Genomic DNA, 20,785 nt, shown 5'->3' with positions numbered 1-20,785 from the left:
TGTACAAGGTGCCCGATGCATCTTCTAGATAGTCCTAGTCATCATAACAGTAAGCAATTCAGTCCTTTTCCAAAACTAAAGCTTGATGCACAATGATATGCCATGGCTGCCATTCATACAAGAAATTGAACTTAGCAGTCTCATTTAGTTAAGAACTGAAAATAAAAAACTACAGTCATTAATCTACATAGATTTGTTAGAAGTTGGATTTTCTTGTGAAATAATTTGATTTTTCACTTGTGGGCTTCTGTGAGTGGTAACATAGTACACTACATGGTGGAACTGTTTATCCATTCTGGAAGAGGACATTGTTTGATATTAAATTTATGTTAAATTTATGTTAAATTGTTGAATTCTTGTAAGCTACAAAATCTCAGATCTTTATAGCAGGACCATATCAATCACACCACACTATCAATTAATTTATTTAAAATAAGAAATATTTCCTAACTTATTGTTACAGCTCTAAAAATATAAATCTGACTTTAATATTCTAAAGTTTGTTTTGAGTAATACAATTATAGGCAAAATATACAAAATTCTACTGATAACCAACCCTTTATCCTTTAAGGTCTAATTTACACAGAGATTATTGCCCAATTAATAGTATCCTGCTAGAGAGATCTTAGTAGGATTTAAACAGAAATAACTGAAAGTAAGCTGAACAATTTACTCCTGGCTGACAAATGGCAATTCACCACAGAAGGAGCTCAATCCCTGTTCAACAGGTATGTTTTGGTTACTGTTATGAATACTTATGTGAAATGTGAAGGGTCCCTGCGAAGTTTTCCTTAAGTTCATCAATTTCCTTATTGACTTCTGAATCACTGTCACAAGCCATCAAGTTTAAAGCTCCCTTACAGGTGTGTGAAGTGCCTGGGTGTTCTTCAAATTCCACACCACAGGAATCGGACTCTGTCCCAGCATCCATAGTTTCTGTGGTATCTTCTGAAAACTCCTCCCTGATCTGTGTCTCCCTTGACCTTTCGCTCCATGACATTGATTCACATTTGTTTGGTTCCTTTAACGACATCTCTGTGGTCTCACTGAATTCTTCACTTTTTGTAGCTTTCCTCACCCTGTGACCTTTACTGGTAAACTCAAGCTGTTCTTGCACATCAAACTCCTGCACATGCAGGGGGTCCAAGGCTTCCTGGCCTGCATGCATCAGCTCTGTCTCGCTGTCCCGGCCACAGCCGAGGTCTGATTTCAGCACTTCCAACATCTGGCGCATTTTGCCCTAAGGGGTGAAGGGAGAAAAGGGTGACACATTTCTCCAGCCCATGGCACCTGAGCACTGCTCAGACTCAAGGCTTAACTCTGACAGAAGGAAAGGAAGGCTGCTTGCAATCAAGTGACTAAATTAAACAGTCACCAAACTGAATTGACTGTTGTCCATTCTTTGTCACTACACCTGTGACTCCTGATCTGCTATGATCCATGAGTGAGCAAATCTCATTTATGGAGAGAGAGAGCGGCTCCCCACTGAGTATTCTGGTTACCTTTACCCTCAAACACCAGTGCATTTGCCCTGCTCTTTGGAAATGTCACCTAAATAATATGCAGAGACTATTATAAGGGCAGCACATACCTCATTGAGGCGGTTCTTATTTTCTTCTATATAGCACTCAAACAGTTCATCCAGGACTCTACAAATAAAAAATCAAATTACTTCATAGGAGGAAAAACAACTTTTGCCAGATGTACATAACCTAATGGCTATAGGTTTTTATTTTTCTTTCTTAGCTGAATGGCACCTCTAAGACTGTTTCAATTCCACTCTCACGAAGAGGGCTACCTGTAGTCAGCAACCCACTGGACACATGCTCAGCAGGCAGACCTGGTTCTGGGAAGCACACGACAATTGTGGGGTGACTTGTAGCACAACTATGTGTGTGTTTGATCTGTTGGGCCTATGTGCTGGGAGGAATCAACAATCCAGTAGTGATTCTACTGGCATGCTGAAGTATCCAAAATCTCTTGAATGCACCACAGTGGCTGCTGTACACAAGAATAAATAAAGAGAAGGAATAAAATCCAGACTCAGTAAAAAAATACAGAGAAAAGTCCTCAGTCCTGAGAGCTGTCTTCCATTTCTTAGGCTGAATGAGAAAAAAAATTCTGTAAAGAAAGTGTTCTCTGACAACTTAAGTAAAGAGTCACTGGAACACAATTCCAGAACATCAAGTGAATTTAACCTAGCTTACATGAGAAATTATTAAAAAAAAAAATGCAAGAAGAGTTCGAATGAAAGAAAACTACTGTAAAAGAGCCAGAGGGAGACTGCTGTCAAAATTTCTTGAACATTGATTTTTTTACTTGGTGTATTTAGTATTCTCATTGACAACCTTGATGTTAGAAGAAAAAAAGTAAGAATGCACAGAATAGGAAAAAACAGCTGGGAACATTATCAGTCCAGAGCAAGATCGGAGTACTATGAAATTAGACTGCCTTGAATGCAGAATTTCAAAAATAGGTTAAGATTTTTTATATATATTCTGTATATGTATAGAAATACTGCAATTTTTATTGCATAAATTGAGAGTTCTTTATTAGAAATAACCAATACATATTGAAAAAAAATCCGATTTAGCAGCTGGTGAACTTTATCTGAAAGAGAATGTAACCCTTGCAACCCATGTTGAAGACTGAATTCATACTGGAACAGGAAGAAGGACAAAAGGGGGATAAAAGGACCTGTTGTGTAAAAGATTAGTAACTCAGTTTATTTAGAAAAACAGATGTTGCACACTAAAATGAGTTCTTAATATTATTCCACCTAGGGTTCCAGGTCAGTTTTTAACAGAAGCTTTTATCTCATGGTACATAGCAGCAGATCAAAGTCGATGACCTAAGGATATCTCCTAGCTCCCCTTTCTTACATAAAGCAAAAAAATATAGGAAACAAAACAAAAGCAAGGTTGTGTGTTTGTGCATATAAAGAAATTATTACTAATCACTACTTCCCTTACTTATGGATTTCTGATATAGTATTACAAAATTGAAAACAACTGTAACCTACCTGTTAGAAAATACGCCAAGTCTAAGAATTTCATTTGTTACATCTTCAATGAAAGTTAAATATAAAAGCTCCTCTTCTCTGCAGGGAGAATAGAAACCCCAATGTTAAATGCTTTACCACAGAAACACGTATGAAATATTTTAGTCAGTTTAATCACCTTCACAGGAAAGGCCATTAAGATTTCATAGTTCTTGTATCAGCAGGTTTTTTTAATAAAAGGTAAGGCTATCACGACAAACGAAGCCTTTTGTTCAATCTGGATAATAATAAAAAACCTGCAAAATCTGAGACTGTTAGAAAGGAAGTCATGGTGCTTTGTCTTTATGCTAACTTTCTGTTGTAGTATAAATTAGCACAGAGATCCCAAGCGAGGGAATCAGTGAATCTTGGCAAGCGTTCAAAACTCAAGAAAGGGGAGCTAATTGGGAAGAAAGTGTACAATTGCAGTTTGATGCTCTGGGTAAAAGCTTCCAAAGGAGCTTCTAGAGAATATGACTGCAGCTGAAAATTTCTGGTCCTAAATGGAAACTGAGAATGATTAAACTGCTTGTTTGTCAGAGTCCACTAATTTTAACATATCTCCTTGATGTACAAAATCTTGTTAGTGTGAGAGGTGACTTTCACCTCTTACGTCTATTTTAATTCCTCTAAAAGAGCTGTTGATGCCAATTATCTTAAATCGGACACTCTCCAAAAATCTGGAGTTCTGCTTTGAAGACAATAGGAAAGAAAACCCCCAAAAGAAAATATTTCAGTGCTGTTTTTTTTTCATAGCATCTTTCTAAGTCTCCCAAAGCATCCAATCAAACTCTATTGAGTCATTCTTCAGTATTAATAAACAGAAAATAAAAAATGGAATATATCATGCATGACTTTAATTACATAAAAATTGTTATCATGCCTAAATATTCTAATTTTGGTTCCCTCTATAGTCAAGAAAGTTACCTAAAGCTGGTATTTGAGACCTCTATTATAAGCCTAAAGTTAGGCAAACACAAGCCTGTCTTGAAGCACAAAGAATTAAATGACTTTTGCAAGGCCACTTGGTGAAGCATTAGTAGTGTTTCTGAACATAAGTCAAAACTCTTCTAATTTTCATCTAATTTTGGTGCAGAAATGTGGTAAGATTGCCTTTCAATTTGGTGTTTCATTTGCCAATATTTGCTTCAGAAATTACAGACCTAAAAACAAATGGAAACAAACTATAGGCACTATACAATCTTCTGAAGTTATAAAGAATTTTCTTTATTTTTAGATTCACTTAAATTTTTTTAAGTATTGTATATTTCAAGTTCATCAGTTTTGAAGAAAGCTTTCTAGTTTGATGTTATAATGAGCAGAAAAATGGTTTAAGTGTACTTACTCAGTATCGACAGTCCTCTTTAGTGAAGACTTATGAGGACAGCATGCTGTCTCCCTAATCAGAAAATCAGAGGTCAAGAAAAAGAACAACATTCTAACTACCTTGCATGTACATTTCTTCTGGAGTCATGGAGTGCCATTATACGATTTCCTTTTGCATAAACACCCACCATAACACCCCTAAGCTCTGCTCCATTAGCAAGGTCCCCTGCTGGCACTGAAACTTAAAAGACTATGGTTCAAGAGTATTTCACCATCTTACGTGATGCAGTGCTCAGAAGACCTCGGTACTACTTCAGATGCTGTTCAATTTCAGTTATCCATAAGTATGCTTTTTGAACTCACAGTACATTTTTTTTCCCTCAGACAAAAATGCCTTTATATGAAAAGGCCAGAGAGCAAATCAGCGAGTCATGCATGACACTTAGGTCAGCAATCAGGAGAATCAGCTCAGAGCCCTTGGGTTCTGGCCTGATTTCCAACACTGCTCTTGTGTTGTAGCAATCCCAGTATTAAGTGTCCAGAAAAAGATGTGGGAAATGCTCTGCAATGCAGTGTTTAGTTATAGTAATGTATAGTCTGTGAGCTCAGATGTACAGAACTAACACCTGTATTAATGTGTCTCAATTCTGACTCAATTCTTATGAAAATACTCATATATTTCAGAGCTGTCTTCCTTAACTGGCTTCCCAGTGGAACTTATCACAAGAAAATAATGAATTTTGAAGTTGAGAAAGGCCATTGATATTAAAAACCCAACAAAAGTCCTGTGAGAAGAAGACTTATAAAGAGAAATGCCAGTGAAGACTTATGGCCTAAGGACCAGCTGTATAGATAGTAACATTTCAAATATTCTCTCCTGTAAATCAGGCACCTTAGGATGGAGGCTTGACAGCAACCTACTCCTCTCCCATGCTCATCCAAAGTATGTCTTTTATCTTCAGCCTACAACAGAAATAAAAATCTTTACTTAATCAGTGCAAATACACAGTAAATTTTACCATTAAAATGAATCTAATAACTCTCTGTGATTAAGCAGCCCTAGAAATTCCATGTCTTTTCTGAGAAACTCTGAGTAAACAGACAAAAGGGATACCTTCTTCTGCAGGAAAGTCAATTATCTGTGACCTTAGCAGACATCTGATATTGCACTTATAGAAACAATTAAAAAAAATAAATTTGAGATCTCTTCATGTGCCTCAGTGTTTTTTCTTATAGTTTATACTCAATGTTTTGAAATTCTCTTTCCTCTGTGGAACTAATTCATGTCATGGCAATAGAGAGAAGAACACCTGGATCAGCTGTTCACTGCTGTGGCAGTGATGAAGTGAATTACCCCACACTGGTGGTGGCAGGTATGGGAAGAGTACCCAGATGACCGATAGATAGATACATTATTACCTTTGACGTGATCTTCTGGTGTTTACTCATAACTTTTCTCACACACGTTTTGTCTGCAGCTGGAAAGCTACAAAATTTAGAGAGGTATTAGATTCCCAAGTAGACTGCTTTCAAAATATGCAGAATGAGAATACCAGTGCCATTGTGGAAATGTCTCATCGGCCTTAACAGAATGTAGTACTGAACAGTTCAGAAAATCTCTGCCAGATACAGAGGTGATTCAAATTAATTATTTAGCTGCATATTAGCAGGGGATAATAAAATATTCAACATGATTGTTCAGACTTAAGAATGGAGATTATCCTAAAATTAAAAGTACATCAGGAAAATAGATGACCCAGAGCCAGAAAATCAGCAGTTGCAATACAGAGCCAAAGCTATCATAACTCCAGTCTTAGGAAATCCCCAATTTATTCTATGACAAAACTGGAGTTGGAGAGGCGTGGAGGACACGAAAGGGAAAATATTTCTCTTTACAAGGCAGTATCAGTATAAACAAAACTAAATCAGAACTGTTCAATTTGCTAAGAAGTTCAATGCAAGAGAAGGACATTAATTTTGTTTAAAATATTTTATATGAGGTATATCTGAAGATATTTAAATTCAAGTGACAAAAAAACAATGAAGAGCTGCATTCAAGAGTTAAAAAAGGATATTTGCATGATGTATTAACAGACTGGAAAGTATGAGACTACAGGGGCAATCGTGTGGAACTACTTGCATGCTTATATTGGTTAATTCTTCACAAGACAGAACATATACATCAGAGAGCATAGGGAGAGAGAGGGGATGATTATCACCAGCACATGTGAGATTCCACTGTTTGAATTTAGTGGCACTTCATATCCACTTTGTATAGATTAAATCAGTTGTTCCAGAAAGAAAACAGCAAAATGCACCAGTGAAAAAAGTAAAATCACATTCTGTCCTAGCTTTTGCTAAGGCAGATCTAGAGTAACATCAGAATAATTATTCTGGTTTTATACAAATGCAGTGAGAACAAAACATCTTGTTTTTATGAAGGCATTATGACAACATCTAAATTCCAGAGTTTCAAAATAAAGTTTCAATCTCTGTACCTGATCATATCAGTCTGTGTTTGAGCTTCCACACGCAGCTTGTGGTGATTTTTCTTCCTCCTTTGAGCAGGAGTGTAAAACCTGTAGTCTGACAGGAAAGGTTTAGCATCTGATATTAAGGTGCGTGGAGTAAAAGGTTTCCGGCTCCTAGTAAAGTATTCAGAGTGTGTCTCTAGGATATCCCCGCTCCTCGCTCTGTGGTGGTGTCCTCGACACTTGTGGGAACAGCCGATGCTCACCAAACTCTCGGTGGAGTGACTGCGTGACAGTACAGTGTGTTTAACTGGTGGCCTTGACACACAGATACTTGAGTTTGAGTAAGGTGCCCTGGTTGTATTCCGAGAACATTTCCTGGTGATTTTTATGGGACTGCAGTGAACCAAGCAATGCTCGGCACAAGGAGATGTTGCTTTTGATAGGCACTGTGCCTGCCCAGAACAGGGGAAGAGATTGTCTTCTACTTCCATGAAAGTCTAGAAAAAAAATAAAACAGCATTCCAAGTTACCTGCTTTGCTTATGATGGTACTCCCAGCTACTACTGTTACCAACTTGGAGGTATTTTCTGTGTAAAAACTTTCTATTTTTGTAAAATCAAACTGGTTTCACACCAGTCTCAGTGCTAGGAGATTTTAAAACCTAACCACTGGAAATAAGAGAGTAATAAGCAAACAGTTTTCTTCAGTAACAGAACACCGGTGCTGTTACAGAATATTTATGGCTACATCAAACCAAGAGTTTAATCAATAAATTTTCAGAAGTCAAGAAATCATTGCACTGAGGCAAATTATCTGGATATGCTCTGTTCAAACCACCTGGGCAAACTAAGGTAGATATTATCCGTAATTATCCCATGCTTAAAAATTCAAGATTACTCCTCAATTGTATTATGACACTGTGGCAAAGACAAGTAAGACAGAAACACAAATAAATTCAAGTGGCATTTTAATGTGGAGTTTTTGGTTCTCTTGGTTGTTCGTTTGTTTGTTTTGTTAAATTAGAAAGAACAATTGAGTAAAAATTTTATTTCAGTCATAGAGAGAGTTTTGAAAAATTTGCAGTATCAAAGTATAAATACCTGGACAGGGTATGCATACTTGTAAATTTGCTTTATGATGTGTCTGAAACACCTTACAAAAACAGCTGTTGAATGTTATTTTCCTACCTAGGATGTAGCCAACCACTGAATATTCTGTCAATCAGTGAAATTATGTATGACATGTTAAAACCTCCATGGGAAGGCATACTGCAGAACTGGAAGATTAAACCAGAAGCCTATCAGCAAACAAAATTTTGTATAAACCGATTTATTGCATCCATGCATCTAACTATTTATGAAATTCAGGTTCTGTTACACTCAACTGTATAATGCAGAAGAGATGACTTCCACTGTGTGTATTCAAACTATCAGCACCACAGCTCCCAGAGACAGTGCTTACAGTGCAACAGTGAGGGAGACAAGTGAGGATAGTGTTATTCTGGAAAATCTCACTGCTGTACCATGCAACCAGCAGGGCAAAATAACAGCTGAATTATAACAACTGAGAAAACCTAATCCAAAACCAACAGCTAACTTTCTAAAATTACTATCATACTTTCCTAACACTAGAGCAGTTCATATAGGTCCACATGATCAGCAACAAAGTGCTGCAAGATTTTAAGAGAATGTATGCACGTAGAGGTGTTTCCAAAGAAGCAAATTCAGTTTCTAAGGCCATTTGAGGTTTTTAACAAACTTAAAGTTTAGTTCAGATAGGCTAACACAGAAATTAACTTGTCCATATACCTCCACCACCTGAACAAAGAATAGGAAGATAAGGAGACACCAGTACAAAGGAAGAAAAGGAAGATGATTTCTGTATGTGATTCAATCACCTCTATTATACTTCTATCAAACAAGTAGAAACTATTAAGCAGAAGCATTACATTAACTGAAGTTACATGTGCCCTAAGAGAAGCCTGAGAAAGAGTGGATGCAGTATGGTATGACTTACACATATGCTGTGACCTGCATTTATTTATGACATACAACCATAATGGCAGTTGAGAAGATTCACAGATTCACCAAGCAGCCTATCCCGAGCTCACAATTAAGCTATCTGGAAACTACTTTGAAAGAATAACACTGAAACACAGATCCAGCGCATTTCCAATGGGGCTTCATTGCCTGAGCACAAATATAAACCTCGAGAAAATCCTCAAGAACACTTTTTGAAAAGAATCAGCTGATTAAGATGTGAATTGAAGGCTGGATGTGTGATTTTCCTCACCAGGCAGTGACAACAGACTGAATGCCAACAAAAGTCACAAAAACATCTCTAAAAGGAAGTGCCTGTGGGGATTCTGTAAGATAATCAATATTTGTCCTGAGACTTCTGAAGTCTTCTACTGGATGGGCATGGAGACAAAAAAACCCCACTGACCAAAACTGGAAATCTTTATACATTTATTGAAAATTCATGACATTCTAAGCTACAAATAGATAGTACAAGATAGTAATATATTACTAGTAAATCAGTAGGATACAGTGTAGTGTATTAACCTATATAATTGTTAGTATGGCTTGTAAAATATACAGATTTTCTACTGTACCATTCAACCCTAAAAAAAGTGTTCTTAAAAATTCTAAGCAATAGACTCTTACTGTATAAATTCTCCATTTTCTCATAACACTGCTACTGTTATTGGTTAGTATCTACACTATTTTATTCTTTTTCCTTTCAAAAAATACTTTAAATTAAAGTTCAATTATGATGAATATACATTTTGTAGCATGCAGTAAATGCTATTTACAGGAATATAAAAAATGCAGGTATTTTTTCATGAGAATCAAGTCACAGATCACACTGCTGTCATACCATATATTTCCTTCACAAAAATTTTCTCTCACATTAGTAAGACCTATCTAAACTATTGCAGTACCCCAAAATATCCAGAGTTGCTGGTGCCTAATGCAAAGAGGTGTTTTTTTTTAGTTAGCTGAGGCAAAATAAGCTCTTCTTGATGGTGTCTCATGTGAGTCAATTGTATTTTACTACTACAGCATAATTAAATGCTGAACTGATAACATGCCGTTAAAATGCCAAACAAATGCCTGTGTTAGCAAGCAGAATAATGAGGCTTACCAATGAGATTGTTTGCATATAAAGTAGCTGCAGTGGTAGCTCAGCACTATAGAAAACAGATAAGACTGGAAAGTTTCAGCATCCACCTACGTAGATAAAAGCTAATTCCACACCCTTCAGTGTATACTATAAAGAGCTTAATTCTTATAAATGCTTTACTCTTAGTGACTAAATCAGTTCATTAAGCTGCAATATAAATTGGATTGCAGAAGCATTTGTGAGCATATGAGGACTGGTTCCCCGCATAATGCAAAATAATTATTAAGAAAAGATACGAAGCTATATTAACCAATTTATCTATACCTCATGAAAATGACATGTTCTGTTCCTCAGAAGCAGTTGAGGAAAACAAGACAAAGGCACAAGGTTGACATGGCTATATCCTAAATTTAAGCAGTCCTTATATATAGGGCAGTTATCTTCTCCTTCTCAAATATTTCCTCAGTGGAACAGACCAAGTAGCTTGCTAGTGACTAGGGAGAATTGCAACCCAAAGCTGCATCCGTGTCAGCTGTGAGATGTACTCATTCAAATGCTGAGAAAAGAATGTCTTTCAAAGCCCTTATCCTGTGGCAAAACTTTACTACTCAAACAGGGAGAAGTGCACTCCAAGTAGACAAAGAAATAATATCATGAACAAGGAACTATGTCACTTCAAAGGATTCTAAGGAGTGTCAGAGAATGCTGTTTTGTCTGCAGTTTGTCTCTTTTGAACTTTCAGAAAATTATCCTGTTTTGCAAGTAAACTGTAAGCAAGTATGCTCACTTTCTGTTTTAGTCTGTTGTCTATAAAAACATCAGATGTTTAAGTAGGAAACAAACAAACAAAAAAGACAAAAACATGCCTACAAATAGCATACTTACTAAAATATATTTAGTTCTATTCTTAAAAAAATTCCATTATAGTATCTGAGCTTCAGCTATTAGAACTATCAAGAACTATAACTAATGTGATTTGGAGTAAAAAATCTTGGCTTATATCTTGCTTATATCTATTCTGTTGATTTAACCAAGTATAATCTGTTTTGAAAGATACAAATCTACTTGATACATTTCAGCAACTCCTTTAAGAAGTTTCATAAAGTATGCACTTATGCTTCAATTTTTTTGGTCACAAATTGGGGTAATCTGAACAGTACTTTGCAGCAAGCATGTAGAGAGATGACCTCTGAATTGAACTGAAATGAATTTTCATGGACTCTGTGGAAGACAAAATTCAGTAAAAAGAGATCAAAGCATACTGCTGTCATCTGATGGGCAAAAGTAGTAACACAGAGAGAGAATCCAGACTTCTCTATAAGTTACCTTCTCTTTCTACAAGTTAAGTGTCCCAGCTCAAAAGCCACTAAAGTATCAGCTGCCTCATAAAAAACAAACTTTGAAAAGAAAGGTTGCTAAATAGTTTTTCACATAAAAGGTCCAAGGCAGCTCTCACTGGGGTTGCTGAAACTACAGTAAGATTAATTTAATCTTGAAATTAACTTGGTTTTGTATGAAAAAGGTCTTCCAGTAAAATAGTTCATCTGCCATCATAAAATGAGATCAAAAAGATGCTTTATGAACTGCACTGTCAAGATACAGAAGCTGCAAATTTGCAATAAATGAGTGTATGATTCTTTTAACTTGAGAAATCCATTTAAATATTGCTCTAAGTCACAGCTGAGCACCTGCTCACTGCTGTCTGGACAGAGCAAAGGTCTCCTATAGGAAGTGACAATCTGCCTTTAGAGAAAATTCATACAAATATGTGAACAAATTGGACCTTCTATGAATATATTCAGTTTCTAGCCTGGTATCACTATTTTTCAAAACTAAGTTCCTGGTACACTCTTTCATTTTGTGCATGTGTGTGTGGGTATCAATCCTATAATGTGGTAGGTTCCTCCTTTTATCTGCGATGTTATTAATTAGGGTTATTACTGAGTGTGCATTAATTCAAACAACCAGCACAAGAGGTGATTGGCACTATGAAGCCCAAAAGGAAACCTGAACATTCCTAATGAAAACAGCTTTCTTTGATGCTCAGAAGGTTCTTCTGCCTTGTTTAGTCACTGACATCTCCCATTATGACAGAACTAATTTGACCACAATACATGTTCAGACTGCTGGTATCATAAGAGCATAATAAATATTTAAATATAAAGCATTTGAGTAGGCATTTCACACAGCCACATGTGTGTTGCATTCAAAATTAACAAGAGAGTAGAAGCACTTAATGGTGTTTCCCAATCTGTATTTCATATGCACAAGCAGATGGCCACAACTTTCATTCTTCAGAAAAAAGAAATCTCAAAAAACAGGCTGAAAGTGATCTTGAAATGTCAGGCAATAGCATACATCAAACCATTAAAAGAGAAAATTTAACCTCCTATGAAACAGCCCTCCTTCAACTGACTTTTGGCATGGATTAATTAGTTTTAAAAAATTCATTAGCAGACAGAATTTCTTAACAGGATTACTTGAACATAAGATATGAAATACCAAGTGCTGTTCAAATCAGAAACCTTACTCTTGGCCAGCTCAATTCAGGTAGAATTTTAGAAAATCTTATTTTGAAAAGCAAAGGAAAAAGCCACACTTTGTTACAGTGCATCCTTTTATTTTAAAACTGGGAGTTCATGCAGTGATTAAAGACTCATGTTACTTGGTTTTGCAATGAAACAATTTAAAGAACTTTGCCTGCCCCAAATTTGCAAAAAAATAACATGGAAGGACAAAAATGGTATTAGTCAGAAATAAAATTTAGATTTTAAATATCACATTTCCTCCCTTTTCTTCTTCATGCCTGTGCTTTCAACCATAACTGAGAGCCATGTATTGAATTTCAAAGCACTATTTCTCTGCACTGCAATAAGGTCACTCAGGCTGCCTGCTACAAAAATCAGTCACACAGAAACTGATGGTTTGCTGTACTACTTGGAGATGTCCTCTAGCTTTACAGATATTTAAACAATGTATGAAGCTTATGCTGTTAGAATCACAGAGTTAAATCATTATTCTGTTTTAAGCTGCAATTGCTCATTTACAGCGATGAACAAGAATGTAATTTATTGGATTATTTACACATTTATTAGTTAGAAATACACACCACATATCTTGATGAAATGCTAGCCAAACTAAGTGAACCTATGCATGTAAGCAGAATATATATGTACAGAATGGTGTGTTTTGGTCTAAGCACTACTTCTGCTTTCAAGAAATGCAACTGAATGATTTAGTATACTGGTAGATAAAAAATGTATTACCCACTAGGACTTTTCATTAGGAAAAAAATGTGAGATTCCTGATTCTTCTGCTTGGATGGATAGAGGTAACAGAGTTCTGCTTTAAGAAATGGTACAAAGCTCTGGAGTGACAGAGGACTGGAATTTCAGCTGAGGTGAAAGCAAGAGAATTCAAGGGGTAATTAGAGCTTGTATTTGCAAGCACTCCTCATCCAAATACCTAACATCTCTGTCAGAAGGTCAAGACATTCATTCAGTGTTGGGCACATGCCAGGAAGACCCCTATCTACTTTCTGCTACTTCAAAGATTCCCTCACTGCTGCACAGCAGTGATCAGCTGTTACTTTGGGGGCCAGTATATGATAGTATCTACTAAACAGAATTAAAACACATACCTTTTTAAAAGAGGATGGCAGTGGCCTTCCATTGTCTTTTGAACAGGATTGAGAGGCAGCTTCACACATACACATTTTCTGTTCACACTTGCCCATCCTCTTTCTCAGTTTCTCTCTTCTTTGCTGGTCAGCAACTTAGGGAAGAGACAAAGTTGGTCAGATCCAAACTGAAATATTCTTTGCTTCCCTAAGTGATTTGCAAACATTATAGTAGTTTCCAACTGCTCAGCAAAGTCAGACTATTGAGATAAATTTCACTACCAACACACAGCAGTTATAAAATTTGTGTCTATTCTTGGAAGAAAAATTATTAATAGAATACGCTGGTAGCTGAAGTTATGTCTTAACTTTCCTGAAATTTTCTTACCTCGCAACAAACACCAGCATACAGGACTTCCAAGATCAGTATTTCTAACAGAGCATTTTGCTCAAAAAGTTACAAATTCTCTATCAGTTTTTTTACAGGTAGAACTCCTTTGACTGTACTTTCATCCAGTATTTCAGAATAAACCCTGTGTTTATTGTTAGCAAATCTGACATGTAAAAAAATCCATGCCCACAATATGGAGTTTCCTAAATAGAGAAATCCAGGGCAGAACAAACAAGTTTTTGTCAAGAACACAAAAAGAGGGCTACTTTCTGATCAGGAGTGGAGAATTTTTATCAGTCCACACTGGTCTGCAGTTCAAGACCTCATCTGCAGTGTGAGAAGTTGAGTCAGATATCTATGTCTTCAGATAAAGAAGCCCAAAAGATGGGTAAATTTTCTGTGTATGAGTTTGCCATCATTCACCTGAATCTTACATAATACAGACCAAAGTTGCTGCAGATTGTGAGCAGCCATGTTTCACAGATGAAACACAAAATCATTTATGCTGGAAAAAACCTTCAATAGCGAGTCCAACCTTTGATCAATCACCACCTCACCAACTAAATCACAGCATGAAGTGCCATATTGAGTTGTTTCTTAAACACTTCCAGAGGTGGTGACTCCACCACCTTTCTGGCCAGGCCATTCCTATGCTTGATAACCTTTTCCATGAAGAAATTCTTTGTGATGTCCAACCTAAATCTCCCCTGGCACAGCTTAAGACTTTGTCCTCTTGTCCTGTTGCTGGTGGCCTGGTGGAAGAGGATGACCATCACCTGGCTACACCCTCCTTTCAGGCAGTTGTAGAGAGTGATAAGGTTTCCCCTGAGCCTCCTTTTATCCAGGCTAAACAACCTCAGCTCCCCCAGACACTCCTCAGAGAACTTGAGCTCCAGACCCCTCACCAGCCTTGTTGCCCTTGTCTGGATACACTCCAGCACCCCGATATCTTCCTTGAAGTAAGGGCCCAGAACAGGACACAATACTCAAAGTTCACAAAGTTGAAAAATCCAAATGAGGCTGATGAAACAGTAATTTCATTTCCAAATAGGGAAAAAATAAACAAACAGTCTGTATACCAAATGAAAATATTCTCATTCACTTAACACATATCCAAGTGTATGAATCATTTATTTGATAGAGATACACAAAGGCCTTTGAGGATTTCTTCTCTGGTTTCATAATATATTTATATCATACTCTGGGAGACCCCAATCAGCACATGCACTACTATATTTAATGCATGGAAATGTAAAAAACTTCAGGGATTGGTGTGGAACATTCTTCTACACAGCTGAGACCTATAGCAATCTGAGGACATTTAATCAACCTTTAAAATGCATTCATCTGTGTACATGTACCCGACATACAAGTTAATCTCCAGGAAATACTTAAGTAAGTGTATTCATTGCATTAAACATTTTAGTCCCCTTTTAAGATAGAATTTAATCTTTCAGATGTGAAATCTTTGCTCTCATTGCTCAGGAAAATACCTCTTTATCTTTTAATTCTTAGAATTGATATGTAAAATACAGAGTTATTTCTTTTATGGCTGCTGATTTATCCATCATATGCTATTAGAGCACTTCTAATATGAGACTGCTTAAATTACTGAAAAAATATTAGCTGAAGTTAACAAATGCTACATTATACAACTCTGAATTAAAAATATACATTGTAACACAATGATGAAATATACTGCACCATTAAATAATTAAAACTGAATGTTTTTCTTTCTATACTGAGTTATTGCATCTGTTCTAAATTACTGTTATTTCTAATTGTGTTTGTTACAGAGAGTTACTGAGAAGTACTCAAAAATTAGCTACAGGTTAGACATTTTACATGTTTGAGACAAATAATTACTTATTCTGGGCCAATACAGCGTGTCTGTGTGTGCACATGCATGGAAGCTGTAAAAACTCCCATCTTGCCTACTGCTCAGGTAAAATGGTGATGGCTGATTGAACACATATCTAGAGAAACAATGTGTGAATGAGAGCCCTACAGAGCAAAAATGCAAATCATACAGAAGTATGGGTAAGGGTGAGTAGGTGTCTGAAACAGCAAATTCCTCATACTCAGGTGCTTAGGTGAAAAGTGGGTTTGTCTAAGACAACACAAGCTTTAACACCTCACTGCATGTTCTACCCACGCACCATGGCTTAACTGGAGTGTTGGGGCAAAGTGCAAAGCAGTGTGAATATTACTGCAAAACAGAATTCCCACGTTATCCTTATTCTGCTCTTTAAAGGAAAAACTCTGAAATTTGACATACATTAATGCCTTTACTACGGGCATTCAAAGCTGTTAAAAAAACCTTCTCCGGGACTCTGTGCTATGACTTTTCACCCGAAGCATGGCTTATGCCCAAGAATAAAGAACAAAAGAACATTCTAGCTAAGGCTATCTTGAGATATCAGAGCAACCCACTGGGACTACCATCACCTGCATGGGAAATGTGGAGTCTTTGCCTCACACCTATCATAGAGTTAACTTAGCTCAGCTAATCCATTAAGTGTGCTCCAAAAGCCATAGTCACTCATGTACTGAAAGGCAGCACAGAAATGCAGAACAGAATGTCAAAACTCGAGTAATATACACATCTTATTGCCAAATCAGGAATTTTCAGGCTATATCTGTGGTAGAAGCTAGGAATTTTGAAACCAGCAAAGTAAAAGATAGAGAAATCCTTCTTAAAAAGAGTTAATGCAGATGTAAACAGACAGCTGGAGGTAAGTTAGGACAGCTCTAGGCAGTCAGCAAGTAACACAGACAAACGTGGAAACAGGCACGTTGCCCAAACTCTCCTTAGTTCACATGTCCTTTACCCATGCAAGGAATGGAGAATCCAGGCTTATGCTTTGACTTCAGCCAGATAGATAACTTGCCTGCAACTTTGGGGCACTAATTACAATATTACAACTGAGAGGAGCTGAAGATACTTAAGGCTGTCATACATAACCGCTTGTGTTGAAGTGTGAATGTATTAAACACAGAAAGAAAGAGACCAGCATTCAAGAGACATTGCATTTCAGAAGGGAGATTTAGCTTTTAATTGAAAACATTGTTCACTCTTCTGCTTCAAATCCATTACAGATACAAAGCTTCTTTAGCTTTCAGTGAGGTTCATAAACTAAATTTGAAAGAAGTGCCCCTGGCAAACTGCCATAGACTAGTGGGAAGTAAATATAAACTGCATTTGTTAACAGATACTTGAAACAGTTTCACTGCAAGTAGCTTTTATTTGAACATTGGCTCCAGGAACACATCACATAGGTAGAGTTGAATATGGGGAAAGTCCATAATGGTAAGTATCTTGTGACAAATAAATTAAAAAAATAAAATGAAACCACTGGATTACTTTTCATCTTTTAAAAAGGGGAAAACAAAATGTTTAGGAATAAAATAATAGTCTGGAGATGCAAATAATGAGTCCCTTTAAAAATTTTATTATACCTTTAGAGATTAACTGTATCTCATTAATTACTATGCTCAAAACCCCACAGATTCATAGTACAGAAAATGTACTAGAATATAAACAATTTAGTGATTCTGTAGATCAGATAAATTCAGTCTGTGAACCTTGATTCCATAACTTACTAAATCAACTCCATGAATCCATTTTCTTAATTTTTTTGTCAGTGAAAGGAAGCACAAGACTATGAATTTCAGATGTTAAACTGTAGCACTCCTCATAAAGAGAAACCTATAAAACACCGATCAATCTGTCACTTTTGCCTAGGCAAATACTCTTCGCAGAGTACACCACACTTCAAAGCAGTGATCACATCACCCTACTTCCCTTTTAGAATACTCCCTCTATAGGCTTAATTATTTTTTCTGTAAGTCTAGACTGCAGCAGCATTTCAAGACAGAGTTATAAAACAGATGTCATAAATCTGGAAGAAACAAACTAATCATATATATCACAGCCCTGGTCAGCTTGAAAGCTCTGCACTTAGAAGGACAGTGTGATCTGGAATGCCAGTGGTTGTCCTTTGCTCTGAATTTCCAACTGCTAAATTTATCATGTCACATCACAAAACAGTTGGCAGTCAAACTTCAAGTTATTTCATTTTTTATGTGAATAATCGATGGCAGACAATGAAATATAAAGTTGGATTTAAATTTAGTTCAGCTTGCAGAACAATGTATCTTAAAGGAATTATCCAACACTCAATTTCTCTACTGTGTTTTTATATAAGCTATTTTTGCAATAACATGGTTTAAGTTACTATTTCCCTTTAAAATTTTTAAGATAAATCATACAAACATCATCTTGGCTGAGCTTGAAATGCCTAGTGGCCATAATTAAACTGTCCAGCATATCAGTCGGTGGTATTACTTCTGTAAGTTCTTCTGTCTCAAGGAATTTTTACTATCAGTTTCCTAGCTCTACATGAATTTCCAATACACCATGATTTAAGCACCTGGGTGAGATCTCATCAAATGCAAACTGAATTTTGCCATTAGCCATGAAGTTCAGGTTTCTTACAAGTCTAAATCTAAACTCATTAACACTAGAAATTTTAATTTTCGTAACTCAAACAGATGATTTTGCAACCCATCTTCACATCCGGTATCAGTGGCACTGTTTCATCAAATAAGGGAGGAATCACCATAAAAAAGGGTGACAAAGTATTTACTAAGGGCTAGATAGTAAAGCCTTGCTTGTATCAAAGTAACAACTATATAAGGGTATGTACCTCAGAAATCTGATACTACTTGGCAAAGCTACTAATGGCAAAATTTGGTCGTTGCTAAAACGCCTAACAGTGAGATATGAATCCTTCAAAGGCATTTCAGAAGAGGCTAGAAGCACTGGGTTATCCCAAATCCATCCAGCCCTGATGCTCCTATGGGGTCCTCATCCAGCAGATGTCTCTTATATACTTCAGTCAGCCATATGAAGAACATAGCAGCCTGCCAGCAGTGACTGCACAGAACCTGTGGAATACTGCACTAGCCCTGAAGGAAACATCTAAGCCTGCCCAGGTAAAACCCCATTTGTGCACCCTAGAGAGATGACCATTGGGTTTCTAGGCGACCTTTGACTGTGATTTTTTTTTTAAGGTACCACTGGGGCAGCCCTCAAGGACAATTTAGACACACTGTACTGAGATAATGCTGGAAATAAGTGGAATCCATAATTTTATTCTTGTTCTCTGGTATGCTATTGCTATTTTGTAATCCTGAGTAATGGTGGACAATTGTATAAGAACAAGTAGACAGATGGTAAAGCTGGGTAAATTAGATTAAAAATAAGGGGCACATTTTCAGTAATAATGATGAATAACTACTGAAACATCCACAAAAGGAAACTATGTTTTCTCTATTTCTTGACCTTTACAAGTCAAGACTACAGGCTTTTCTTGTTTTTGTGATTTATTTACCACATCCAATATGGCTGTTAAGTTCCACATTAGCACAGCTGGATTGAACTTTTGGTCTGCTTAACTCATGATGTCAGACTAAATGATCTAAAGTCTTTTCAAACTATAAATTGTGAAAAATATATTTTTGATGTGGATATCTAAAATTAATTATCTCTCAAAAAAAACCAAGACTTTTTATTATAGAAGAAACTTTACAGTAAATAACTTCTGAGAAAAAAGAAGATCATCACATTTAAAAGTAAAGATTCATGATGATTTTTTTACCTATAAGTTTTCCTGCTCACCAAATTTCGGACTTGATAAATATATTAGAACACCTTTCCAAAGACATAACACAGGCATAAGAATTACCTGAGTGTCTGAATTTAAAGAGCTTATATTAGTTGCTTATAACTTTAATTTTCAGAAATGCATACTTAAGGACAAGATTTAACAGAAAAAAAAGGGTAGGATGATTCTGTGAAAACTTCCTTTAAAATGGCAGCAACAACAAAACATGTAAGTTTTTCATAGATCTCTGCTTTTTCATTATGTAAAGTGTGGACAGATATATGTGTTCACAGGAAAAATTAAGATTTAAATATAGAATTATGTAACAATATGTATTTCTTGATATTTTTGCTTGAACTTAACCCCTTTAAAGGGTAGAAAACCAACATTACTATCAGTCTGAATTGCTGCCTCTCCTCATCTCTTACTGCCCTCCAAGAATTCAAGTTCCACCAGGCTAAAATAGATCTATGGTGGGTAACTTCTCAGAATATTTGTTTTCCTTCTTCTCTCCCTGCCCCAGTATCAGAGACCTGCATTCCTGAGCACACTAATCACTGGGTTCAGGCTGTACTATCAATATGCCTTGTGGAAAAACCTCTAAACATATGGGTTGAAAAGTTAGTACTGCTAGAAATCAGGCATATGTAGCAGCAGCTGTCTTACTTGGCATAGCCTTTGTCAAGTTTTCTGGCACAAGTTTCACAACCACAGACTTCTAATGGCCACTGGTATCAATCAACATGCTTGGACTAATTCTGAACATAGAAGTTTCACATTTCAAGAAGTTTCACATTTTAACAACTATTTTAAGTCAGTAAGCCTGATCTAATACACAGGAACATGCTCACTGCTAGCCCAGGGGCATGGCAGCTTGCCTGCTTTGCTGCCAGCTAAGATACCAGGAAAGAACAGTGGAAACTAAATCCACTTTAAGGACAGAACACATTCAGTTGGCCAGAGAGAAAGCCAACTACAGTATCATGTTTAATTCTTAAACACTAATGACTGATTCATGGCAACAACCCCAAAGGGAAATACTCACCTGCTATTCTAGCAGTACAGGAAGCACATTTTCAGGAGACTTTTTTAACACTATCTGCAGGAATTCTGTTTTGTAACTCTATGCTATTAATAAAT

The 20,785-nt window shown here is 36.5% G+C and overlaps 1 protein-coding gene across 3 annotated transcripts in view; it reads right to left on the bottom strand.

Annotated features, from left to right (window-relative positions):
• Positions 1–397: 397 nt before the first annotated feature.
• The window catches only part of SPATA7 (spermatogenesis associated 7), a 33,749-nt gene continuing 13,361 nt past the window's right edge, over positions 398–20,785 (bottom strand). For 2 of the 3 annotated variants that reach the window (XM_014249713.2, XM_088057171.1), the window contains exons 5-12: positions 13,607–13,740; positions 6,865–7,337; positions 5,786–5,852; positions 5,259–5,329; positions 4,386–4,439; positions 3,023–3,100; positions 1,592–1,649; positions 398–1,240 (exon numbers count right to left, since the gene is read on the bottom strand). In XM_014249713.2, the coding sequence (XP_014105188.1) occupies positions 746–1,240; positions 1,592–1,649; positions 3,023–3,100; positions 4,386–4,439; positions 5,259–5,329; positions 5,786–5,852; positions 6,865–7,337; positions 13,607–13,740 (1,430 nt within the window). In that variant the 3' untranslated portion in view covers positions 398–745. The remainder of the gene's footprint in view (positions 1,241–1,591; positions 1,650–3,022; positions 3,101–4,385; positions 4,440–5,258; positions 5,330–5,785; positions 5,853–6,864; positions 7,338–13,606; positions 13,741–20,785) is intronic. The other variant, XM_005520394.3, reaches the window with a different exon arrangement.

The sequence above is a fragment of the Pseudopodoces humilis genome, chromosome 7 (assembly GCF_049639895.1).
Source record: "Pseudopodoces humilis isolate 2021_Gansu_Grassland_sample_001 chromosome 7, ASM4963989v1, whole genome shotgun sequence".
In the NCBI taxonomy this organism is placed as follows: Eukaryota; Metazoa; Chordata; class Aves; order Passeriformes; family Paridae; genus Pseudopodoces; species Pseudopodoces humilis.
The sequence above is the reverse complement of the archived record's forward strand: the minus strand, read 5'-3'. Positions and strand labels throughout refer to the sequence as shown.